Consider the following 24,713-nt stretch of genomic DNA (forward strand, 5'->3'; position numbering starts at 1 on the left):
TTGTTGTTTCCTTATTTCTTAACTCTTATGACTTAAAAACCTGCCTGGTAAATAGTTTCTAAGCAGTGGTTCAAATTTATTGATATTTTTGGTAATGTTATTGATTAAAAAATATTTTAGATCCTTCTAAACCCAAGAAAAAAGAACATTCTAAAGTGAAACTGAAACTCTCTGTACTTCAACTTCCTCCTACTTCTGTACTGGCACTCTGACACACCCTCAGAAAGTCAGAGCACTGAGAGAACAGAAGACCTCACAATTTAATGCCTTGATTTTTAAAAAAGAATCTTTACACTCATATCTCCTAGCCATCAGATGAGGAATGAGACAGCAAAAGTTCAAATGGCCTGTTTCAAGTTTCTGATATAAAACAATGACTTTTTCAGAAAATCCTGGTAAGTAAACTGAATCATTAAACCTTTATTTGTTATGCCTTTGAGGAGACAGCTATTTTTTAAAACTTCAGCTGTACTTTTTATATAGCTATATGTTCATCCATAAACCATTACTTATAAAAATACTAAAGTAATTAGAAAAATCAATGGATTAAATACATGTCAGTATATTTAACTGATAATAACTTTATAAGTGCTCTTCTAAAAAGAAACGTACCATTAAGTGTAATTAGGACGGTGGGAGGGTTTCTGATTGTGGCAGGCAGGCTTTGGAAAAGAGGACACAGAAACGAAGCAAACAGGGTCAGGAATTTAAGCACTGAAGATACTAAAGGAAAACCTGTGATCTTGTGTAATTACACAAAATTCCGTCTTCATAATGTAAGATGTTAAAAATTTTACATTTTATCAAAGGTAATATTCTGCAGAGGCTAAATATTATTCTATCAAAGTACTTTATTCACATATGTCTTATACAGCAATCTGGTTGAAAACTAAGAAAAAAAAATGCAAAGTGTTCTTCAGGAAAATGAAACTAACTTGCTTATGTGGCTTCTGACCGCCAGACTATGCGAGGAGGGTGTGGGTAGCCCCCTGGGCTACAGCCAGATTCTGAAGTGTTTTTCCCTATATCAGTTCTAAGAATCCTACAGAGCAGAACACCTCCCCAGGGCATGAGGGTCTCTCAAAGATGGGGTGGGCAGCTGTGCTCCTTCCTGAGAGTTTGCTGACTTGGTACTTCTTGCTGAACATGAAAGAGAGAAAACTGGAGTGTTGAGGATGGCAACCTGCAACTCCTTTGTCAATAACCAACGTTGCAAAAGATAAGATTTGTGCTCACAATTGTTTCAAAACAGACACTGAGGGCCCCTAGAAAGCCAAGACTTATGTCAAGACAATCACAAAATTTGTCCACACTAATCATGGTAATTTTGACTGTTACTTAGTTCCAACAGCATATATCCAGATGCTCTTAAAATTGTCCTGGCTAAAACAAAAGAAAAATTCTGGAGTCTGTTTTTTCCATCTTTAGGATTTCCAGAGAGAGAGAGTGACTGGTTAAATTTCTGAAGAGGACACTGGCTAAAAGAAGGTATTGCATCTCACCCGAGCGGATTGTGTCTGTGGAAAACGTAAGCCCCTTGCCAGGAGAGCAGCTTCCCAGCAAAGGCAGCGGATGAAAACAGCAGAGGTCTTAAGACACTGGGGACCTGGAGTCAAAAAGGACCTCCTCCAGGTAAAACGCAGTATGAGAAATGGCCTCATTCGGTGACCGTAAGTGACAGCAGAAAGTTGGTAAGGTGTATTCAGTAACTAGGGTATCTACAAAAACTGCAGGAGAAGATATATTCATTCGTTTTGCTTTCCTTTTGAAAAAAACTTCCTTTTCATTCTTTGTGACCAAATGATAGAAGCTGGAGTTAGTTCTGGCCTAACGGGTAGCACAGTAAATCGATTTCCCCAGATTTCTATCTGGAGTTCCAGCCAAGTGAAATAATTTCCCTAGGAAAATGAGGAAGTCCTTTGACCCACAGACATTGGTAGCTCAAGGCCTTTCAAATATTCATTACTTTTAACTACTCTAAGAAAATGTGTTACTCATTTAACAGATTTTTGTTAAGAAGCTATTATGTGCTAGGCAATGCCAAATAATGAACAAAATGTAAAGAAATTTGTCCTTACGGGGTGCATAGAATAATGAGTGGGACAGAAAAGAAACAAAGTAAATAGGTTAAAATACATAAAATATTTACTGCTTGTAAGTCTTAAGTAGATAAAAAATGAAGCCAGAAAAGGGATAGGAAATGTTGGGAGATGGGATAAAGTTTTCAGTAGGCTGGCCAAACAGTGCCTTGCTGACAAGGTGACATTTGACAAAAGATCTCAACAAAGTGAGAGAGTGAACCCTGCTGGCATCCAAGGACATTCCAGGAAGGGAAAACAATTGTAGTGGCTGGAAACAGGGGCAGGTGCTTCCTTCAGGAAGCAACGATGAGGTCAGGTGATTGGGCCAGATTTAAAGGGAAAAATAAAAGACCTAATATCAGAGGGTTAACAGGGTACCATACTGTGTGAGGCCTTGTCAGATGGAAAGCCACAGACAGGGTTGGACACAACATTGATATGATGTTATTTACATTTTAACAGGGTCACTCTGGCTGCTTTTTTGAGAAGTCCCTGAAGGGATCAATAACAGCAAGAGGGAACATGGCAAGGAAGCTATTCCTATAAGCCAAGAGAGAGAAGAGGAGAGTTTGGACCAGGTGGTAGTGGTGATAGGTAGTCAAATTCTGGGTATATTTTGAAGATACACCCCATAGGATTTGCTCTACATTGAATGTAGAATGCTGGAAGAGAGATAAAGTGTGCCTGCCACATACTTTTTGAGGTTTATTTATTTTCTTAGAAGTATTTAAGTATACAAAGAGATGCTACCTAGGAGAAGGGTATTCTTTTCACTATTCTTTCAAATTTTCTGTGTGTTTGAACATTTTCATAGTAGAAAGTAAGTTAGGGAGGGAAATCTGTTTCACAAACATTTCCTAAGCAGCAGTCCAGTCTATTGCATTTTAATTGGTTGTGATATCATTGTTTTATGCAATACGTTCTCAACAAGTATATCCTCCGGCAAACTGAACAGGGACCAAGTCTGTTCTGCCTACAGCTCTGCTTCCTCATAGCTGCTTTCCAGAACGTGACTTTGGCAAATCATCAAGAAAGGGGAACTAATCTAAGGAATCCGGATCAAACAGCCTCATGAAGACTTATTTCATGTTTCTAATATAAAGAGAGAAGTTTTCAGAAAAGCCCTGGTAAGTTTCTAATCATTAAAGGTTTGTTTAATCAACTATCCTTAAAAGCGGTCTTTAAAAACTAATTCTAAAAAGTAAAACAGAACTTTGAAAATGAACATATTTGCAAGTGAGCATAAGCTATTTCTTATAAAAGGAATGAGAAATATCACTACTTTTATATAAGAATCAATAGATGTAACTTGTGCTGATTGCAGAATTTTTAAAAAAGAAACTTTCCAGCAAGCATAGTGAGGGTGCAGCATACTTCTACAGGCGGAAAGCTCTGGGGGTGAGGCTAAAAAACCTGAGTAAAACGTAGACCAGAAGATTAGGAATCCGAGCATACAAAACCGTGTCGAAAATTGTAGCCATGTGCAGCTATGCCATACTCTGTCCTATAAATTACATTTAATTAAAGAATAAAACCCTCCAAGGTTTAGCCTTCATTTTATGTAAGACTTTTATGCACAATAGCTTGTATAGAGACTATGGGAAGAAATACATAATTTAAACATGTACTTCAAGAAAATAAAACTAACTTTTACTTTGCAGTTTCAGTTATACAGAGCATCAGAGCAGAGGTGGGCCTGCTGGGCTGCAGCTGGGATTCTGAGCATCCTTTCCTGGAGGTACGGAAAGTGAGTGAGTGAGTGAGTAAGTCCAGTGAGGTGAGTGAGCCCAGTGAGGCCCAGCCTCCTAAACATGAGGGTGAGCACCACAGCTTGCCAAGGGCAGGCCAGTTTGATCCTTCCTGCTTAGTCTCTAAAGAGAGAAAAATAATAGTCCTTAGGCAGTAGATCCTGAAATTTATTGTGTGTAGGGGATCCATTCCAGGACCTGCGCAGATACCAAAACCTATACATGCTCAAATCCCTAATGTAAAATAGCAGGGTATTTGCGTATAACCTATACATCCTCCTGTGTACTTTGAGTCATCTCTAGATTATTTGTAATACCTAGTACAATGTCATATTATATGGTTGTTATACCGTATTGTTTAGGGAATAGTGACAACAAAAACAAGTCTGTACATTTTCAGTACAGATGCAATTTTTTTTTCAAATATTTTCAATCTGTGGTTGGTTGAATCCACGATGTGGTACCCACTGATAGGGAGGGCCCAGTGTACAAATAAAGAGAACTCTGTGTTTCAAAATTATCCCAGAACAGAATAGAGTTGAAGTGAAGGTCTTCTCTCCAGCTCCAACCAGAGCAGCTACACTTTTACTCATGTTAGATACAGCGGTTTCAGGTGCATTTCTTTTGAAGAAGCAGAACAAAAACAAGCAACAACTAAGACAACATTAGTTCTGGTCTGATTTTCATATATTATAAGTGGGAAAACAGGCTCACTGAGAGGAGACATAATTTAATCATGACATCGTTTTTCTGATCACAACTCCTCCACCTTTCTACATACTATGTAGCTTTTTGCTAAACATGAAAGCCGTCATGTTTAAAACTATGCCTGCAGTCTAGGGTGTAAGGTTGAAGTCACAGAAAGAGCCAAAGAGTTATGTCAAAGCATTATGAAAATCTGTTGCCCAAATCATCGTCACCTGAATTAAATAACAGCTCCAACTACATATGGATTATAGACCATATAAGATGCTTATAATTGACAGAGGGCAAAATTCACATGAAAGTAATATTGAATACATAATATCTTCAAGTTGTTATATATCTTCTCAGCTACCAACATAGGGGTGGGAAATTGTGGAATTCTGCTGAGAAATATTTTTATGTTATATGTTATCATACTAACATATGATGTAGTAACAGAAGAAAAGTGAAGAAGCAGGTTGATGGGTAGATGTGGTTTCAGGAGTTGGGAGAAGCTCTCTTTGGATTCCTTCAATTCTGCTGGTTTAAACAAGAAGCAAGCTGACCGTGGTGAGGAGGTGTTGTAGGTTTGATGAGAGAGGAGAAACGATGAAATGATCATTAAGGAGAATAAGAAAGCGACTAAAGCAGAGAAATAGAGTATGGTAGATGAGAGCATTAAGGTGAGACCAGTTATGGTATGGAGGGCCATTATCCAGTCATGCTCCAGTCAGGCTGTGAAGGGCCATTGTCCAGCCGTGTTCCAGTCAGGGTGTGGAGTTTTTATCTTTGAACCATTGGGAAACCTCTAAGACAAGGTAAACATAAAAAGACTCAAGGCTTAAGAAGCACAGATGCCAGTCACCCTGTTTAAGAAGGGTGTTTCTATCTCCCTGGTAGTTCCTGACAGAAGTCAATCAATAAAGAAGAAAGTGAGGGGAAGCTGTCGTACTATCAGGTAACACAAAGACACAAAGACAAGCCCTCTGCTATCCCCCATGCCACCACCCGGCACACACAGTGTCTCTGGGCATGTAATGGTTGCTAAGCAGGAAATTCTTAAAATGCTGCTTCTTGTAGAGTGCTGGGGTCTATCAGAATTACTGTAGTCACAGAAGAGAAAAATCTAAAGTTCTTCCTTACAGTATTTGGGGTGACCCAAAGAAAGGATGGGTAGCTTGAATTACTGAGAGAGGACACTGGCTAGGAGAAGATACTGCCTCACACCTAAACAGAGCCAGTCTATGGTGCATGGTAAGAGCATCTCCAGAGGAGGGTTTGTTGCCCAGAGCAGCGATAGCAGTTAAAACAGTGGAGGGTGACCCTAAAGCCCTGGGATTCTGGCTCACTGAGGACCTAGGGTAGAAAGAGATCTCCTCCAGGGAAAACCCTATCTGAGAAAAATGCTCACTCAGGGACTATAAGTGAGACACCAAAACCTGAGGAGAATTGTTAGGAAACTGGAGCTTACAATAGGACATCAAGTCTCTCTAATTTGCCCGTTAGATGAAGAATAAAATGCTTACTGACTTTTCTTTTTGAAAAGTAAACTCTTTTCTTACTAATTATGACCGGCTAACCCAGATGCTGGAGTTGGTTTTGGTCTCATCGATGACAACATGAAGATATTTCCCAAATGCAATTCAATTGTTTCACTAATCTAAAAACGTTAATTTCCTCATTCAACAAATCTTTATTGAGTGCTTATTTTATGTCAGGCCCTGGTGATTCATGCATGAATGACAGGCAAAAATGCCTCTTCTCATGGAGGTTATATTCCAGTTGCTGACACAGAATGAGAAATATAATTAAGTAAAATGTATAGTACATAAATCTAAAGTGAACACTTGAAGCAGGGAAGAGCAATGGAAAGTGCTAGAGTAAGGACTGAAATTTTAAGAAAGATGAGCAACGCCTGTAATCCCAGCACTTTGGGAGGCCGAGGCGGGCGGATCACAAGGTCAGGAGATCGAGACCATGGTGAAACCCCGTCTCTACTAAAAAAATAGAAAAAAATTAGCCGGGCGCAGTGGCGGGCGCCTGTAGTCCCAGCTACTCGGGAGGCTGAGGTAGGAGAATGGTGTGAACCCGGGAGGCGGAGCTTGCAGTGAGCCGAGATTGCGCCACTGCACTCCAGCCTGGGCGACAGAGCGAGACTCCATCTCAAAAAAAAAAAAAAAAAAAAAAAGAAAGATGAGCAAGAAAGGCGTTATTGAATTTGAGTAAAGAGCTGAAAAGGTGAGGGTGTGAGCTATGTTGGCATCTGGAGGAACAGCATTCCAAGCAGAGGGAACAGGTAGTGTAAAGGCCTCGTGCAGCTGCATGGCTGGCATGTTTGATTGAGGAACAGCAAGACAGCTGGGCAGCTGGAGGGAAGTGAGCAGAAGTAATGAGGTCAAAAAGACAGTGGGGTGGACATATCATGTCACACTTTATTTAAGGACTTTGGCTTTTACTCCATGTGAGATGAGAAGTCAGATAAAAGTTTTGAGCAGAGGACACTGACTGAGAGTCAGTGACATGATCACACTTGCATGTTTGAACAGGATCAGGTTGGCTGTTGTGTTGAAAATAGAGTGAATGGCATGGGGGTGGGGCAAAGCCAGAGTCAGACCAGGTAACAAAAACAATCCAGGAAAGAAAAAGAGATGATGGCCTAGAACAGAGTGGTAGCAGTAGGGATAGTGGGAAAGGGTGGAATTCCGGATATACTGTGAAGGTGTGGTTGAAAGTATTTGCTAATACAATGAGTGAAAAAAAAAAAAAAAGCAGTCAAAAATGCTGCCAAGGTTTTTGCCTTGAACAACTGACAAATTCCATTAACTTATAAGACTGTGAGAGGAGGAAGTTTGGAGTGGGAGGGGCAGATATCAGGAGACCGATTTTGGCTATGTTAGTTTTAGAAGGACTGTCATATATCTAGGTGAACATAGAGAAGGCAGATATATAGACATCATGGCAGAAGCCAGGCCTGATCATGTTAATTTGGAAGTCACAGGCATATAGATTGCATTTAAATGCAAGATAGATGAGATTCATAAGGAGAAACTCTAGATAGAACTCTAGATAGAAAAGAGGCTAGGTCTGAGAGGCACTTCAACATTTAGAGGTAGAGAGTTAAGGAAGAACCAGCAGAGAAAACTGAGAAGGACTAGCTAGAAAAGAAGGAGGAAAAATCAGGAAAGGTGGCGTCCCAAAAGCCTGCAAGGAGAGTGATCCAAGGAAAAGAGAGCAATCACTTGTTTCAAGTGCTGTTGCTCTGTCAAGAACTGTCTGTAGCAATGCCAAGTGCAATTTCAGTGGAGGAGTGAGGGCAAAGCCTGATTGGAGTGACTTCTAAAGTGAGTGGGAGAAGAGAAACAGGAAACGGAAAGTGTAGACAGATCTACTGTGACGAAAAGCAGAAATGTGGGTAAGAGTAGTTTCCAAAGAGTCTTGCTTAACATGAAAAACATAAACATGCTTGATTGCTGAAGGAGATCTAGTAGATGAGGAAAGACTGAAGAAGCCAAATAGAGAGGGGATACTTTCTGGAGCAACTTCCTGAATAGGTGAGAGGGATACAAGGGCTACTGCAAGTGGAGAGCTTGACCTCACTAGGCATACGTTCTCTCACTAGGCAGAGAACAGAAACTAACATATGATGTAGTAACAGAAGAAAAGTGAAGAAGCAGGTTGATGGGTAGATGTGGTTTCAGGAGTTTGGAGAAGCTCTCTTTGGATTCCTTCAATTCTGCCAGTTTAAACAGGAAGCAAGGTGACCGTGGTGAGGAGGTGTTGTAGGTTTGATGAGAGAGGAGAAACGATGAAATGATCATTTAGGAGAATAAGAGAGTGACTACTGAAAGTGGAGAGGTTGACTAAAGCAGAGAAAAAAATAAAGCATGGTAGCTGAGAGCATTAAGGTGAGACCAGTCATGGTATGGAGGGCCATTGTACAGCCATATTCCAGTCAGGGTGTGGAGGGCCATTTTCCACCATGCTCCAGTCAGGGTGTGAAGGACCACTGTCCAGCATGCTCAAGTCAGAGTGTGAAGGGCCACTGTTCAACATGCTCCAGTCAGTGTGGAGGCCCATTGTCCAACCATGTTCCAGTCAGGGTGTGGAGGACCATTGTCCAGTCATGTTCCAGTCAGGGTGTGGAGGGCCATTGACCAGCCATGTCCCAGTCAGGGTGTGGAGGGCCATTGTCCAGCCATGTTCCAGTCAGGGTGTGGAGGGCCACTGTTCAGCATGCTCCAGTCAGTGTGGAGGCCGATTGTCCAACCATGTTCCAGTCAGGGTGTGGAGGGCCATTGACCAGCCATGTTCCAGTCAGGGTGTGGAGGGCCATTGTCCAGCCATGTTCCAGTCAGGGTGTGGAGGGCCATCTCCAGCCATGCTCTGACAAGCTGTTGGCGACTGAGTGGTGGATGTAACTAGCATTGTAGTTTAACTGTGAGAGTGTACCAGAGAGGAGAAAAATAAGTGATGATGATGAATAATCAAAAAATATTAAGCCAGTAAAAGAGGAAAAGTGAAACATGAATGGAGTGAGGAAAAGTGAGATGGTAGTAGAAACCATAGATCGAAGGTGTTGGTGTTAAAGAAATACGTACTAGTGTTTGAGCACTAAAGGCAGTGGGCCTGAGGGGCAAGAGACGGTAGGGACAGGGAAGTGTTTGAAACAGAGAGGATGGAGGGCTTGTAGTTCTCAGTAACTGTATTTGTTGGCTAGAGCTGCCATAACAAAGTAGCACAGAGTCACTTCAACAACAGAAATGTATTATCTCAGAATCCTTGAGACTAGAAGTCCAAGATCAAGCTATTGGCAGGGTGGGTTCCTTCTGAGGGCTACCAGGGAGAATTTCTTCCATGCCTCTCACAATAGCATGCTGGCAATCTTTGGTGATTCTTGGCTTGTAGAAACATCACACTGACCTCTGCCTTCGTCTTCATATACTGTTCTCCCTCTGTGTAAGCAAGCCTCTGTGCCCAAGTTTCCCCTTTTTACAAAAACCTCAGTCATATTGGATTAGGGTCCGCTATAATAACTTCATGTCAGTTAATTACATCTACAACAATCCTGTCTCCAAATAAAGTCACATTCTAAGGTGCTGGAGGTTAGGACTTCAGCGCACGAATTTTGGCATGATATAATTCAATCCATAATAGTAATGGTAAGGTCAAGGATATGACCATGGGAATAGAGGTGAGTTGATGTCAAGATAAAAGTCAATCGGGTGAGAGGCCATTGTATTGGAAGAATCAATGACATGTCTATTGAGCCACCAATAATTATGACAGAAATGGTATCTGAGGACACAAGTGTCCTCTTCCCTTCAGCTTCCTACATTTTAATACAAAATGTATAAAATACATAAAAAGTAAGTATTCAGCAAATTTTCAAAGTATGAAATATCTTAAGACTAAGGTTTAAAATACTATGGTAGTTATCTCATATGTAATGACTTCAAAAAAATTTTCATTAAGGATGTTTATTAATAACTGCTTATACTATTGGTTTTATATAATGCTTGTAAACAGGTGAGGCAGGGCCCCTCTGTCAGTCTTACCTGAGATGACACTTAGGGCCTCTGCAGGGCAGATGGGAAGATCAGGGATGGGCTTACCAGGCTCCCAGGCTCCATCTGCCCAGGAGTACTCTATGGCAGGCCCAGTGCTCTGGCTCTGGGTACAGGAGTAGGAACTGCCCACTGCTGGAACAGCACTATGTCATACCCCTTAGACCCACTAAAGGAGCCTTTGGCAGGTCCACCAGGTAGATATTTCTTATTTCCTAACTCTGTCCTCCAAGCTTTCTCCCTCACTTGCCTCTCACATGACTCCAGCAGTTCCCTTAACTTCACCTGCCCAGTGTTCCCACCCTCTTCCTCCTCACATATCCCAGGCCTAGACTCCTTCTTGTGTCTGACAAAAAGCACTACCACACTGTCAGTATAAACTTTTGAGTGTGTGTGCGTGTGTGTGTATGTGTGTGACTTATTTCATTTTTTTATCTTCTCCAATGGACAATAAATATCATGAAAGAGCTTCACATCTGTTTTGATTATCACTGTTTTTACTGAGCATGATGCCTGGTACATAATAGGTGCTCATTAAATATGTGTTGAATGAATGAACAGATAGACTACTTAAGATAAATAACACTTATGTCTAGTTACAATATATGGGCTAATTTTTGTGGGACCTCCTAAGACCCACAAGTGACTTCTGTCTACACTGCAGATGAACTGAATTGATTACCTAAAATATGTTTATAGTGTTCATTGTGCCAGTTGCTCATGGTTCTGCTAATTGGCCCAGGACTAGTTGTGATCCGCAGACTGAAGCCAGAGTAAGAAAGAGAATTCAAGGCACTAAGACAACCAGGAACAGTTTTATCAAAGCAAGTGGAAGCTGCTAGGCTCAGTGGTTGCATACCTATAGTTGGGGTAAATCATCCTGGTTCAAATACAGTATTCACACCACAAATGTGTAGTGCAAGTTTCCTCTGTGGCCAATCACAGGGCTGCAAGTTGAAGCCCCAGTTTAGCTTATTCTCCATGCATAATTTCAAGGGGACTTTCTGGTGAATTTTTCCAAGAAGCTCCAAGTACAGATGGTTCAAATTTGCAGTTTGGCTAGACTTTGTCACTGGCTGTACATTAAATTTTTTTAAAAAACTTAGGTTCCTTAAAGCTAAGGAACCTAAAAATTACAAATCATTTAAAACAGCAGTCCCCAACCTTTTTGGAACCAGGAACTGGCTTCATGGGAGACAATTTTTCCATGGGGTAGTGAGGAATGGTTTTGAGTTGATACAAGGGCATTACATTTTGTGTGCATTTTATTTCTATTATTATTACACTGTAACATATAATGAAATTATTATACAACTCACCATAATGTAGACTCAGTGGGAGCCCTGAGCTTGTTTTCCTGCAACTAGATGGTCCCATCTGGGGTGATGGGAGAGAGTGACTGATCATCAGGCACTAGATTCTCATAAGGAGTGTGCAGCCTGGATCCCTCACATGCACAGTTCACAACAGGGTTTTCACTCCTATAAGAAACTAATGCCACCACTGATCTGATGGGATGTGGAGCTCAGGCAGTAATGCAAGCTATGGGGAGAAGCTGTAAATACAGATGAAGCTTTGCCAGCTCACCCGCCAGCCAGTCACCTCTTGCTGTGCAGCCCAGTTTCTAACAGGTTAGAGACTGATACTGGTCCAGGTCACCAGATTTGGGGACCCCTGGTTTAAAATGCTTGTATTTTCTCTTTTTATAGTTTAGTCTAGTATTTTTGTTTCATTTGATCTTTTAATGTTGTTTTGTCTATCCTTAAAATAGTCTCACTTTCTGGGTTTTCTGTTTACTTAAACTAATTAATTGATTTACCTTTTAAATTCTGATTCAGTAGGTCTAAGTAGGGGCCTGAGAACTTACATTTCTAGCCAGCTTCTAAGTGATGCTGATGCTGCTGGTCTGGAGACCACACCTTGAGAACCACTGCTGTTGGTCTTATCTGCACAATAGATGCACCAAGGCAAATTTTTAAAAGTACTAATGCCTGAAAACACCACCCTCACTCCCTCAACCAACTAATGCAGCCTGAGGTGTGGAACGCCAAGTGATTCTAATGTTTAACTGAGGTTGAGAACCCCTGTTCTAGGAGTCCAAAATAGGCAGGTCTTGCCATTCATCAAAGTACATAATTATAGGATCTTCATTAGCCTCATATCAATATTTTGGGAGAAAATGGCTCTAACAAAATTAAAAACTCATACTATGTTCCATATTTAGTTTCAGGAAGCCCAGCTTGAATTACAGCTAGTCTCTTCTGGTACCTCCTGAGAGCACAAGAATTAGCCAATCAAATCAATTATCCTGACATTTTGCTACCAAGTTCCTCCAAACCCTAACCTTGTGGCCTAATAGCTTGAGTTCCAAAAGAAAACAGATGATTATTTTACCAACTGCTCCATTACTATGTAACAAAGATAGTCAGCTGTGGGTTTCTATTCCTCAACCCACCTCTACCTATTCAGTTTCATTATTTTAAAGTATATTTGCAATATTCCTATATGCTATGGGAACCAACTTGTATGTTACTTAAGATTCTGGTTTTAAGTTACAAAAACCCAACTTTCACCAAGTTAAGCTAAAAGGGAGAATTATTATAAGGCTAAAAGGCATGTCACCTAGTTAGCAGCTACAGCTTATTTCATAATTACAATTAGAGTCACCTAAGAAACAAGGGTATGAATTAGGGTGGTAAAACAGCTAAAGTAAGTATCAAGCAGTTTTAAGAGTCAGCCTTGAGCAATATTATACATATACATATGTATCTTCTGTATGATAATGTATACATAATTGACTATATGATCTTAATAATACAGTATAATTCTAAAATACTATTATATTGCTTTTTCTCAGGAAGAAGTTGAAGCTTTGATATGAGTAAACAAGTATCTCTACCTGAAATTATTAAAGACTGGACCAAAGAGCATGTGAAAAAATGGGTAACTGACGACCTTAAGATTAATGAGCAATATGGACAAATTCTGCTCAGTGAAGAAGTGACAGGATTAGTCCTGCAGGAATTAACTGAGAAGGACCTTATAGAAATGGGGCTACCACGGGGTCCAGCACTTTTGATAAAACGTTCATATAACAAATTGAATAGTAAGTCCCCTGAAAGTGACAATCATGATCCTGGACAATTAGATCATTCAAAACCGTCCAAAAGAGAACACCAGAAAGATCCAAAACAGACCAAAAAGGAAGAAGAAAATTCAGCGTCATCCAATATTGATTATGATCCCAGAGAGGTCAGAGATATCAAAGAACGAGAATCAATTCTTGTGAAAGAAAATGTGTTAGAAGAAGTAGCAAATGCTAAAGACAAGAAAAAGGGTGAGCTAAAACCTGAACAATTGACTTGTATGCCATATCCTTTTGATCAGTTCCATGACAGCCATCGCTACATAGAACATTATACTCTACAACCTGAAACAGGAGCACTCAATCTCATTGATCCAATACATGAGTTCAAAGCTCTCACAAACACAGAAACAGCCACAGAAGCGGACATTAAGATGAAATTCAGCAATGAAGTCTTCCGATTTGCATCAGCTTGCATGAATTCACGCACCAATGGCACCATCCATTTTGGAGTCAAGGACAAACCCCATGGAGAAATTGTTGGTGTGAAAATCACCAGTAAGGATGCCTTCATTGACCACTTCAATCTAATGATCAAAAAGTATTTTGAAGAAAGTGAGATCAATCAAGCCAAGAAGTGTATTCGGGAGCCAAGGTTTGTGGAAGTCCTTCTGCAGAACAATATGCCATCTGACAGATTTGTCATTGAAGTCGATATTATTCCAAAACACTCTATATGTAAAAATAAGTATTTCTACATTCAGATGCAAATTTGTAAAGATAAAATATGGAAACAAAACCAAAATCCTTCACTGTTTGTAAGAGAAGGGGCTAGCTCTAGGGATATCCTGGCCAATTCCAAGCAACGGGATGTAGATTTCAAAGCATTTTTACAAAATTTAAAGTCACTGGTGGCATCTAGAAAAGAGGCTGAAGAAGAGTATGGAATGAAGGCAATGAAGAAGGAGAGTGAAGGACTAAAGCTGGTTAAACTTCTCATAGGAAACCGAGACTCACTGGATAATTCATACTATGACTGGTACATTCTTGTAACAAATAAATGCCATCCGAACCAAATAAAGCACTTAGATTTTTTAAAGGAAATTAAATGGTTTGCTGTGTTGGAGTTTGATCCTGAATCTGTGATCAATGGAGTGGTCAAGGCTTACAAAGAAAGCCGAGTGGCAAACCTTCACTTTCCAAATCAGTATGAAGACAAGACAACTAACATGAGGGAGAAGATTTCTGCTCTTAATCTTTACCAACAGCCCAGCTGGATTTTCTGCAATGGCAGATCAGACCTGAAAAGCGAGATATATAAACCTCTAGAACCACATTTATGGCAGAGAGAAAGAGCTTCAGAAGTCAGGAAACTAATTTTATTTCTCACAGATGAAAATATAATGACAAGAGGAAAATTTTTGGTAGTGTTTCTATTACTCTCTTCAGTGGAAAGCCCAGGAGATCCACTCATTGAAACTTTCTGGGCTTTCTATCAAGCTCTCAAAGGAATGGAAAATATGTTGTGTATCTCTGTGAATTCACATATTTATCAACGATGGAAAGATCTACTACAAACAAGAATGAAGATGGAAGATGAATTAACAAACCACAGTATTTCCACATTAAATATAGAACTGGTAAACAGCACTATCCTTAAACTAAAATCGGTGACTCAGTCATCAAGAAGGTTTTTGCCCGCCCGTGGATCTTCTTCAGTTATCCTAGAGAAAAAGAAAGAGGATGTCTTGACTGCACTAGAAATCCTCTGTGAAAATGAGTGTAGAGACACAGACATCGAGAAAGACGAATCTAAATTCCTGGAGTTTAAGAAATCAAAAGAAGAACACTTTTATCGAGGTGGCAAAGTATCCTGGTGGAACTTCTATTTTTCTTCTGAAAACTATTCTTCAGATTTTGTTAAAAGGGACAGTTATGAAAAGCTTAAAGATTTAATACAGTGCTGGGCAGAGTCTCCTAAACCAATATTTGCAAAAATCATCAATCTTTATCATCATCCAGGCTGTGGGGGTACCACACTGGCTATGCATGTTCTCTGGGACTTAAAGAAAAACTTCAGATGTGCTGTGTTAAAAAACAAAACAACTGGTTTTGCAGAAATTGGAGAGCAAGTGATCAATCTGGTCACCTATAAGGCAAAGAGCCATCAGGATTACATTCCTGTGCTCCTCCTTGTGGATGATTTTGAAGAACAAGAAAATGTCTACTTTCTACAAAATGCCATCCATTCCATTTTAGCAGAGAAGGATTTGCGATATGAAAAAACATTGGTAATCATCTTAAACTGCATGAGATCCCGGAATCCAGATGAAAGTGCAAAATTGGCAGACAGTATTGCACTAAATTACCAACTTTCTTCCAAGGAACAAAGAGCTTTTGGGGCCAAACTGAAGGAAATTGAAAAGCAGCACAAGAACTGTGAAAACTTTTATTCCTTCATGATCATGAAAAGCAATTTTGATGAAACATATATAGAAAATGTAGTCAGGAATATCCTAAAAGGACAGGATATTGACAGCAAGGAAGCACAACTCATTTCCTTCCTGGCTTTACTCAACTCTTATGTCACTGATTCTACAATTTCAGTTTCACAGTGTGAAATATTTTTGGGAATCATATACACTAGTACACCCTGGGAACCTGAAAGCTTAGAAGACAAGATGGGAACTTATTCTACACTTCTAATAAAAACAGAAGTTGCAGAATATGGGAGATACACAGGTGTGCGTGTCATTCACCCTCTGATTGCCCTGTACTGTCTAAAAGAACTGGAAAGAAGCTATCACTTGGATAAATGTCAAATTGCATTGAATATATTAGACGAGAATTTATTCTATGATTCTGGAATAGGAAGAGACAAATTTCAACATGATGTTCAAACTCTTCTGCTTACAAGACAGCGCAAGGAGTATGGAGATGAAACAGATACTTTGTTTTCCCCATTAATGGAAGCTTTACAGAATAAAGACATTGAAAAGGTCTTGAGTGCAGGAAGCAGACGATTCCCACAAAATGCATTCATTTGTCAAGCCTTAGCAAGACATTTCTACATCAAAGAGAAGGACTTTAACACGGCTCTGGACTGGGCACGTCAGGCCAAAATGAAAGCACCTAAAAATTCCTATATTTCAGATACCCTTGGTCAAGTCTACAAAAGCGAAATCAAATGGTGGTTGGATGGGAACAAAAACTGTAGGAGCATTACTGTTAATGACCTAACACATCTCCTAGAAGCTGCCGAAAAAGCCTCAAGAGCTTTCAAAGAATCCCAAAGGCAAACTGATAGTAAAAACTATGAAACCGAGGAATGGTCACCACAGAAGTCCCAGAGACGATATGACATGTATAATACAGCTTGTTTCTTGGGTGAAATAGAAGTTGGTCTTTACACTATCCAGATTCTTCAGCTCACTCCCTTTTTCCACAAAGAAAATGAATTATCCATAAAAACTATGGTGCAATTTTTATCAGGAAAATGGACCATTCCTCCTGATCCCAGAAACGAATATTATTTGGCTCTTAGCAAGTTCACATCCCACTTAAAAACTTTACAATCAGATCTGAAAAGGTGCTTTGACTTTTTTATTGATTATATGGTTCTTCTGAAAATGAGGTATACCCAAAAAGAAATCGTAGAAATCACGTTAAGCAAGAAAGTCAGTCGTTGTTTCAGGAAATACACAGAACTTTTCTGTCATTTGGATCCATGTCTATTACAAAGTAAAGAGAGTCAATTACTCCAGGAGGAGAATTGCAGGAAAAAGCTAGAAGCTCTGAGAGCAGATAGGTTTGCTGGACTCTTGGAATATCTTAATCCAAACTTCAAAAATGCTGCAACCACCATGGAAATTATAGTGGATGAATATGCCTTCCTACTGAAGCAAAACTCAAATAAGCGCATGACAAATGAGAAACAAAATTCCATTTTGGCCAACATTATTCTCAATTGTCTAAAGCCCAGCTCCAGATTCATTCAACCACTTACCATGCTAAAAAAGCAACTCCGAGAGGTCTTGCAATTTGTAGGACTAAGTCATCAATATCCAGACCCTTATTTCTTGGCCTGCCTCCTGTTCTGGCCAGAAAATCAAGAGCTAGATCAAGATTCCAAACTAATAGAAAAGTATGTTTCATCCTTAAAAAGATCCTTCAGGGGACAGTACAAGCGCATGTGCAGGTCCAAGCAGGCAAGCACACTTTTCTATCTGGGCAAAAGGAGGGGTCTCAACAGTATTGTTCACAAGGCCGAAATAGAGCAGTACTTTGATAAAGTACAAAATACAAATTCCCTCTGGCACAGTGGGGATGTGTGGAAAAAAAATGAAGTCAAACACCTCCTGTGTCGTCTAATTGGTCAGGCTGAAGGCAAGCTAATCTCTATAGAATACGGAACAGAGGAAAAAATTAAAATACCAGTAATATCTGTTTATTCAGGTCCACTCAGAAGTGGTAGGAACATAGAAAGAGTGTCTTTCTACCTAGGATTTTCCATTGAAGGCCCTCTGGCATATGATATAGAAGTAATTTAAGAAAATACATCAACTGTAGTTCAAATACGTTTATTTATATCTTTATGATTTTATTCCCTCTCTCTATTCTCATGGCATTTTCATGACATTATTGGCTAACCTCTAATCATAGATTTTGCTTTTGCTTCCCTGAAAGAATTGTAAGCCTTTTTGAGATATGAAATATGCCTGCACACAGAGCTTGGCACACAGTCAATCATTTAATGTTTTAAATATGCATTTTCAGACTCAAATAATGAAGAAGTTTCATTGGTATCCACTGGTCACATCATAACTGGTTATAGGGCAATAAAATCTGTGTTAAATTCAATTGCCTTTATACGTTTTCTGAATTATTTCTTCACTGTGACAGCAAAGATTTAAATAAGATGAATGTAAAAGAGAAAGCTTATTGGACTCAAACCCACAGATGGACACCAGAGTTCCACTTACCTCATCTTGGTATCAATAAAAACTCAGTTGGAAGGTAAATATGTTGCTCCCCATCCTCCATATAACACTTTCTCCAACACACACACACACACTCCTTGTACCCCTTGCCCTTCTCCTAGCTCATGGCTTCAGGAGAGAGAAGAGTTCAAAAAATAAAGCAATCATAAACTTGAACTCTCTCCATTCTCTTCTTCCCATTTACAGAAGAATCTCTTCCTTTAAGCCATTTTTGTCTCCTGTGAATACAGCCTTATCTCCACCTGTTCCTTAGATCCCATCTCTCCTGGCTTCTTTTTTCCATTCATTACCCTCTTTGTTCCCTTTACCTCTCAACCTGTGCTATACACATGCTGTTATCTCTGTTGAGATTGCCTTATTTCCATTTAACATTCTCTCTCCTGCTATTCTGATTTGTCATTCACAACTGAGTTCAAGAGTCATGTCCACCAGGAAGTCTTCCAAGACCACCATCATTCCTGACTGATTAGAGGGCTTCCTCATGGTAATATGTGTTCTCAAGTTTTCAGTGTCAAGGAATGCCATTCCAGACAGTCATTCTCAGATGCACAACAGCCAGAAGAGTCTCAAGAAGCATTCAATAGCTTGGAATTTAAGAGCTATACATTGCCTATAAAGTGAAACATAGGCTAATACAGATTAAATTGAATATTGAAATAACAAATATGTTTACTTATCCACATATTTGTATCTCTTGGTAATGTAACTTAGATATTCTGAACTCCAAACCCAATTCTTCTTATCATCAAGAAGTCTATGCTCCATCAGGGTTCTTCTGGCCTATATTTCTATGAATCTGGGCAATGCTCACATGGTCCAGAACATGTCCCTCTTTCTGAAAGCTGTGTCTGCTGCTGGTCCTGCTCCAAACAGTTGCCTCCTTCTTCTGCAGTCCACCAGTCCATACAGTAACAGGATCTCCCAAGTGGCTATACTCCCCAAGGTGTTCATCGGCCTGTGAACATAAGTCTGACCCTTATTTCTTTTCAACTTCCCTACTGTACTATAACATTTAGTAAGACATAACTAAAGGCTTGATGTAGAGAAAAAAGTTATAATGAAAGGAGAAAAAACTACTAAATATTCCTACTAACCATAACTATCTTTACAGTTAATAATTCTGGCCCCATGGTGAGGTATCTTAGAGAGCTTCTTTCTCCTTAGCCCCCATTTCAACATCCATGCTATAGAGTGATCTTTTCTCATTCTCCTGAATGAAACAATCCCTAAACGTGAATGCTTGACTCAGAGAGTAGGATGCAAACCCTTTGACACCCCCAGAAAAAAATTCATTCTTCCTGAAAAGAAATGTAATGTAATATGCAGAATGTCACCCTACCCTCAATGAGGAGAAGGTCTTACATTACTCTGCAGAGAAGTTTATGAATCTCAAAAATCTGAGACAGGTCTCAGTTAATTTAGAAAGTTTATTTTGCCAAGGTGGAGGATGTGCACCTGTTACACAGCCTCAGAAGGTCCTGATAACATTTTCCCAAGGTGCACAGCTTGGTTTTATATATTTTAGGGAGACATGAGACATCATTCAATATATGTAAGATGTACATTGGTTCCATCCAGAAAGGAGGGACAACTCAAGAAGGGAGGGGGCTTCCAGGTCACAGGTAGGTGAGAGACAAACAGTTGCATTCTTTTCAGTTTCTGATTAACCTTTCCAAAGAAGGCAATCAGATATGCATTTTCCTCAGTGAGCAGAGGGATGACTTTGAATAGAATGGAAAGCAGGTTTGCCCTAAGCAGTTCCCAGCTTGACTTTTCCCTTTAGGTTAGTGATTTTGGGGGCCCCAAGATTTTCAAGATTTACTTTCCTTTCACATTTCCCCCCTTTTCTTTTTTAAAATCTTTGGAGAAAGCATTTTAGAAGAAAATGAGTCTCTGGTCTCAGGTTTCATCTGGCCTCTCATGGCTAATATGGTTTATTCCTAGACAGTTAGGTCCCAAGTTATTAGGAAAGCTCATTTTTAGCAAGTTGAGAAGTCTCACATCCTATGCAGAGAAAACAGGGGGAGAGAGAAAAACAGCAAGAAATAAAAGAACAATCCTGGTAAATCGATATAGTCCACATTACTCTGAAGCCAGGTTTGAAAGTGACTTACTTATGTAAACAGGTTGCTGTTATTTTCTTCTGAAGTTTAAGTTATCTAGCATCAGTTCACAGGGCTTTACAAAAACACAGCTTAGTTTTCAGTGACTCCAAATGAGGAAAAGTAGAGAGAAAAAGAAGGGGAAAAAATGAAAACATTATTTTGAAGACTTTTAGCCAAGAAACATTAGAATGCAGGCCAAATTGTAGAAAATAATAAAAATTGAAAAACGTTAGGCAAGACTAGAATCCAACAATAGTTTTTGAAACATAATTTTTCTCTCTCCAGTTTCCCGTTTTTACTAAAGACACATCATGGTAGAACTGATTTGTTTTATTGTACTTAGCCAGATTATTTATATAAAGTGCAGCAAGAACAATTATTTTTCACATAGGCTTTTTAAATTGACTTTGATGGAACTATATTCCATAGAAGGCATCTCAGACCAGCCTTTGTTTTTTGTGTTTTGGGTGTTTTTTGAGACAGAATCTCGCTCTGTCACCCAGGCTGGAGTCAAATGGTGCAGTCTTGGCTCACTGCAACCTCTGCCTTCTAGATTCAAGTGATTCTCCTGCCTCAAGCTACCCAGCCATGTTTTGTACCATCAAATACCTATGAGTTGGGTGAATTCTTCTCCCCTTGCAGTCCCAAGATAACTTGGGGCCCTGGGCCTGTCATAAAGTGACATTCTTTATTTACCACAGTTCAGGAACCCTGTACAGGGACTGTGTAGACAAGGTATAAGGCCAGTTTTCCCAAAAATCTTTTACTGGTTCTATAGGGCAAGTTTGATTCTTTAAAGGAAAGCACATCATTCCAGTCAAAGCCTTGGTAAAATAACCAGTTTCTCCGATTGTGTCCTGTTACAAATGAAAACAAATTCTTATTGCACTTATATAAATAACTGTATTTCCATAAATTAAGAATACTCACAAATAGTTTCCAAATTCTGGAGAAATAAGTTAGAGAGAAACAAATAGGCTCCAAATTTTGTTCATGGGAGTATACTTATTTGTAAAAAGCTGTCAATAGTTCAAAAGAAAAAGTTTCCTTGCCTCTGAAAAACAAAACAAAGGATCAGCAACATATTTAAAATTTTTTCTTTTTTTCTTTATAATACATTAAGTTCTGGATACATGTATAGAATGTGCAGGTTTGTTGTATAGGTATACACATGCCATGGTGGTTTGCTGCACTCATCAACCCATCATCTACATTAGGTATTTCTCCTATGCTATACCTCCCATTGCCCTCCACACCTCAACAGGCCCTGATGTGTGGTGTTCCCTTCCCTGTGTCCATAAGTTCTCATTGTTCAGCTCCTACTTATGAGTGAGAATATGTTGTATTTGGTTTTCTGTTCCTGTGTTAGTTTGCTGAGAATGATGGTTTCCAGCTTCATCCATGTCCCTGCAAAGGACATTAACTCATCCTTTTTATGACTCCATAGTATTCCATGGTGTATATGTGCCACATTTTTTAATCCAGTCTATCATTGATGGGCATTTGGGTTGATTCCAAGTCTTTGTAATTGTGAACAGTGCTGCAATAAACATATGTGTGTATGTGTCTTTATAGTAGAATGATTTATAATCCTTTGGGTATATACCCAGTAATAGGATTGCGGGGTCAAATTGTATTTCTGGTTCTAAATCCTTGAGGAATCACCACACTGTCTTCCACAATGGTCAAACTAATTTACACTCCACCAATAGTGTAAAAGTGTTCCTATTTATCCACATCCTCTCCAGCATCTGTTGTTTCCTGTCTTTTTAATGATCGCCATTCTAACTCCTGTGAGATGGTATCTCATTGTGGTTTTGATTTGCATTTCTTTGATGATCACTGATGATGAGCTTTTATTCATGTTTGTTGGCCACATAAATGTCTTCTTTTGAGAAATGTCTGTTGATATATTTCACCCACTTTTTGACTGGGCTGGTTTTTTGTTTTTTTTTTCTTGTAAATGTGTTTAAGTTCCTTGTAGATTCTGGATATTAGCCCTTTGTCAGATGGATAGATTGCAAAACTTTTCTCCCATTCTGTAGGTTGCCTGTTCACTCTGATGATAGTTTATTTTTCTGTGCAGAAACTCTTTAGTTTAATGAGATCCCATTTGTCAATTTTGGCTTTTGTTGCCATTGCTTTTGCTGTTTAAGACATGAAATCTTTGCCCATGCCTATGTCCTGAATGGTATTCCCTAGGTTGTCTTCTAGGGTTTTTATGATTTTAGGTCTTATGTTTAAGTCTTTAGTCCATCTTCAGTTAATTTTTGTATAAGGTGTAAGGAAGGGATCCAGTTTCAGTTTTCTGCATATGGCTGGCAAGTTTTCCCAACACCATTTATTACATAGGGAATCCTTTCCTCATTGCTTGTTTTTGTTTGTGTCAGGTTTGTCAAAGATCATATGGTTGTAGATGTGTGGTGTTATTTCTGAGTCCTCTGTTCTGTTCCGTTGATCTACATATCTGTTCTGGTACCAGTACCATGCTGTTTTGGTTACTATAGCCTATACTGTAGTATAGTTTGAAGTCAGGTAGTGTGATGCCTCCAGGTTTGTCCTTTTTGCTTAGGATTCTCTTGGCTATATGGGCCCTTTTTTGGTTTCATATGAAATTTAATGTAGTTTTTAGTAATTCTGTGAAGAAAGTCAGTGGTAGCTTGATGGGGATATCATTGAATCTATACATTACTTTGGGCAGTATGGCCATATTCACAATACTAACTCTTCCTATCCATCGTATCCATGAGCATGGAATGTTTTTCCATTTGTTTGTGTCCTCTCTTATTTCCTTGAGCAGTGGTTTTAATTCTCCTTGAAGAGGTCCTTCACATCCCTTATAAGTTGTATTCCAGGTATTTTATTCTTTCTGTAGCAATTGTGAATGGGAGTTCACTCATGATTTGGCTCTCTGTCTGTCACTGGTGTATAGGAATGCTTGTGATTTTTGCACATTGATTTTGTATACTGAGACTTTGCTGAAGTTGCTTATCAGTTTAAGGAGATTTGGGGCTGAAATGATGGGGTTGTCTAAATATACAATCAAGTCATCTGCAAACAAAGACAATTGGACTTCCTCTTTTCCTAACTGAATACCCTTTATTTCTTTCTCTTGCCCGATTGCCCTGGCCAGAACTTCCAATACGATGTTGAATAGGAGTGGTGAGAAAGGGCATCCTTGTCTTATGCTAGTTTTCAAAGCAAATGCTTCCAGCTTTGGCCTATTCAGTATAATATTGGCTGTGGGTTTGTCACAAATAGCTCTTATTATTTTGAGATACATTCCATCAATACCTAGCTTATTGGAAGTTTTTAGCATGAAGGGGTGTTGAATTTTATCAAAGGCCTTCTCTGTATCTATTGAGATAATCACGTGGTTTTTGTCATTGCTTCTGTTTATGTGATGGATTATACTTATTTATTTGCATATATTGAACTAGCCTTGCATCCCAGGGATGAAGCTAACTCGATCGTGGTGGATAAGCTTTTTGATGTGCTGTTGGATTTGGTTTGCATTTTATTGAGGATTTTCCCATCAATGTTCATCAGGGATATTGGCCTGAAGTTTTCTTTTTTTGTTGTGTCTCTGCCAGGTTTTAGTATCAGGATGATGCTGACCTCATAAAATGAGTTAGGGAGGAGTCCCTATTTTTCTATTGATTGGAATAGTTTCAGAAGGAATGGTACCAGCTCTTCTTTGTACCTCCGATAGAATTTGGCTGTGAATCTGTCTAGTCCTGGGCTTTTTTGTGGTTTGTAGGCTATTAATTACTGCCTCAATTTCAGAAATTGTTATTGGTCTATTCAGGGATTCAACTTCTTCCTGTTTAGTCTTGGGAGGGTGTATGTGTCCAGGAATTTATCCATTTCTTCTAGATTTTCTAGTTTATTTGCGTAGAGGTGTTTATAGTATTCTCTGATGGTAGTTTGCATTTCTGTGGGATCAGTGGTAGTATCCCCTTTATCTCTTTTTTATTGTGTCTATTTGATTATTCTCTCTTTTATTCTCTTTAGTCTGGCTAGTGGTCTAGTTTGTTAAACTTTTCAAAAAACCAGCTCCTGGATTCATTGATTCTTTAAAGAGTTTTTATGTCTCTATCTCCTTCAGTTCTGCTCTCGTCTTAATTATTTCTTGTCTTCTGCTAGCTCTTGAATTTGTTGCTCTTGCTTCTCTAGTTCTTTAATTGTGATGTTGGGTGTCAATTTTAGATTTTCCCACTTTCCCCTGTGGACATTTAGTGCTATAAATTTCCTTTTAAACACTGCTTTAGCTGTGTCTCAGAGTTTCTGGTGTGTTGTGTCTTTGTTCTCATTGGTTTCAGAGAAGTTATTTATTTTGGCTTCTATTTTGTTGTTTACCCAGTAGTCATTCAGAAGCAGGTTGGTTAATTTCCATGTAGTTGTGTGGTTTTGAGTCAGTTTCTTAATCTTGAGTTCTAATTTAAT

General features: G+C 39.2%; 1 protein-coding gene across 2 annotated transcripts; it reads left to right on the forward strand.

The window, feature by feature from the left end:
• Positions 1–212: 212 nt before the first annotated feature.
• SAMD9L (sterile alpha motif domain containing 9 like) lies at positions 213–18,022 on the forward strand. Of its 2 annotated transcripts, none has more exons than XM_007982154.3 (5): positions 213–395; positions 1,429–1,632; positions 3,037–3,208; positions 3,743–3,819; positions 12,935–18,022. In XM_007982154.3, the coding sequence occupies exon 5, from the start codon at positions 12,955–12,957 to the stop codon at positions 17,710–17,712; it is 4,758 nt and encodes a 1,585-aa protein (XP_007980345.1). In that variant the 5' UTR covers positions 213–395; positions 1,429–1,632; positions 3,037–3,208; positions 3,743–3,819; positions 12,935–12,954; the 3' UTR covers positions 17,713–18,022. The 2 variants fall into 2 exon arrangements, with proteins under 2 accessions (XP_007980345.1, XP_007980344.1); XM_007982153.3 differs by having other exon boundaries at positions 3,061–3,208.
• Positions 18,023–24,713: the final 6,691 nt, after the last annotated feature.

The sequence above is a fragment of the Chlorocebus sabaeus genome, chromosome 21 (assembly GCF_047675955.1).
Source record: "Chlorocebus sabaeus isolate Y175 chromosome 21, mChlSab1.0.hap1, whole genome shotgun sequence".
NCBI classification, from domain to species: Eukaryota; Metazoa; Chordata; class Mammalia; order Primates; family Cercopithecidae; genus Chlorocebus; species Chlorocebus sabaeus.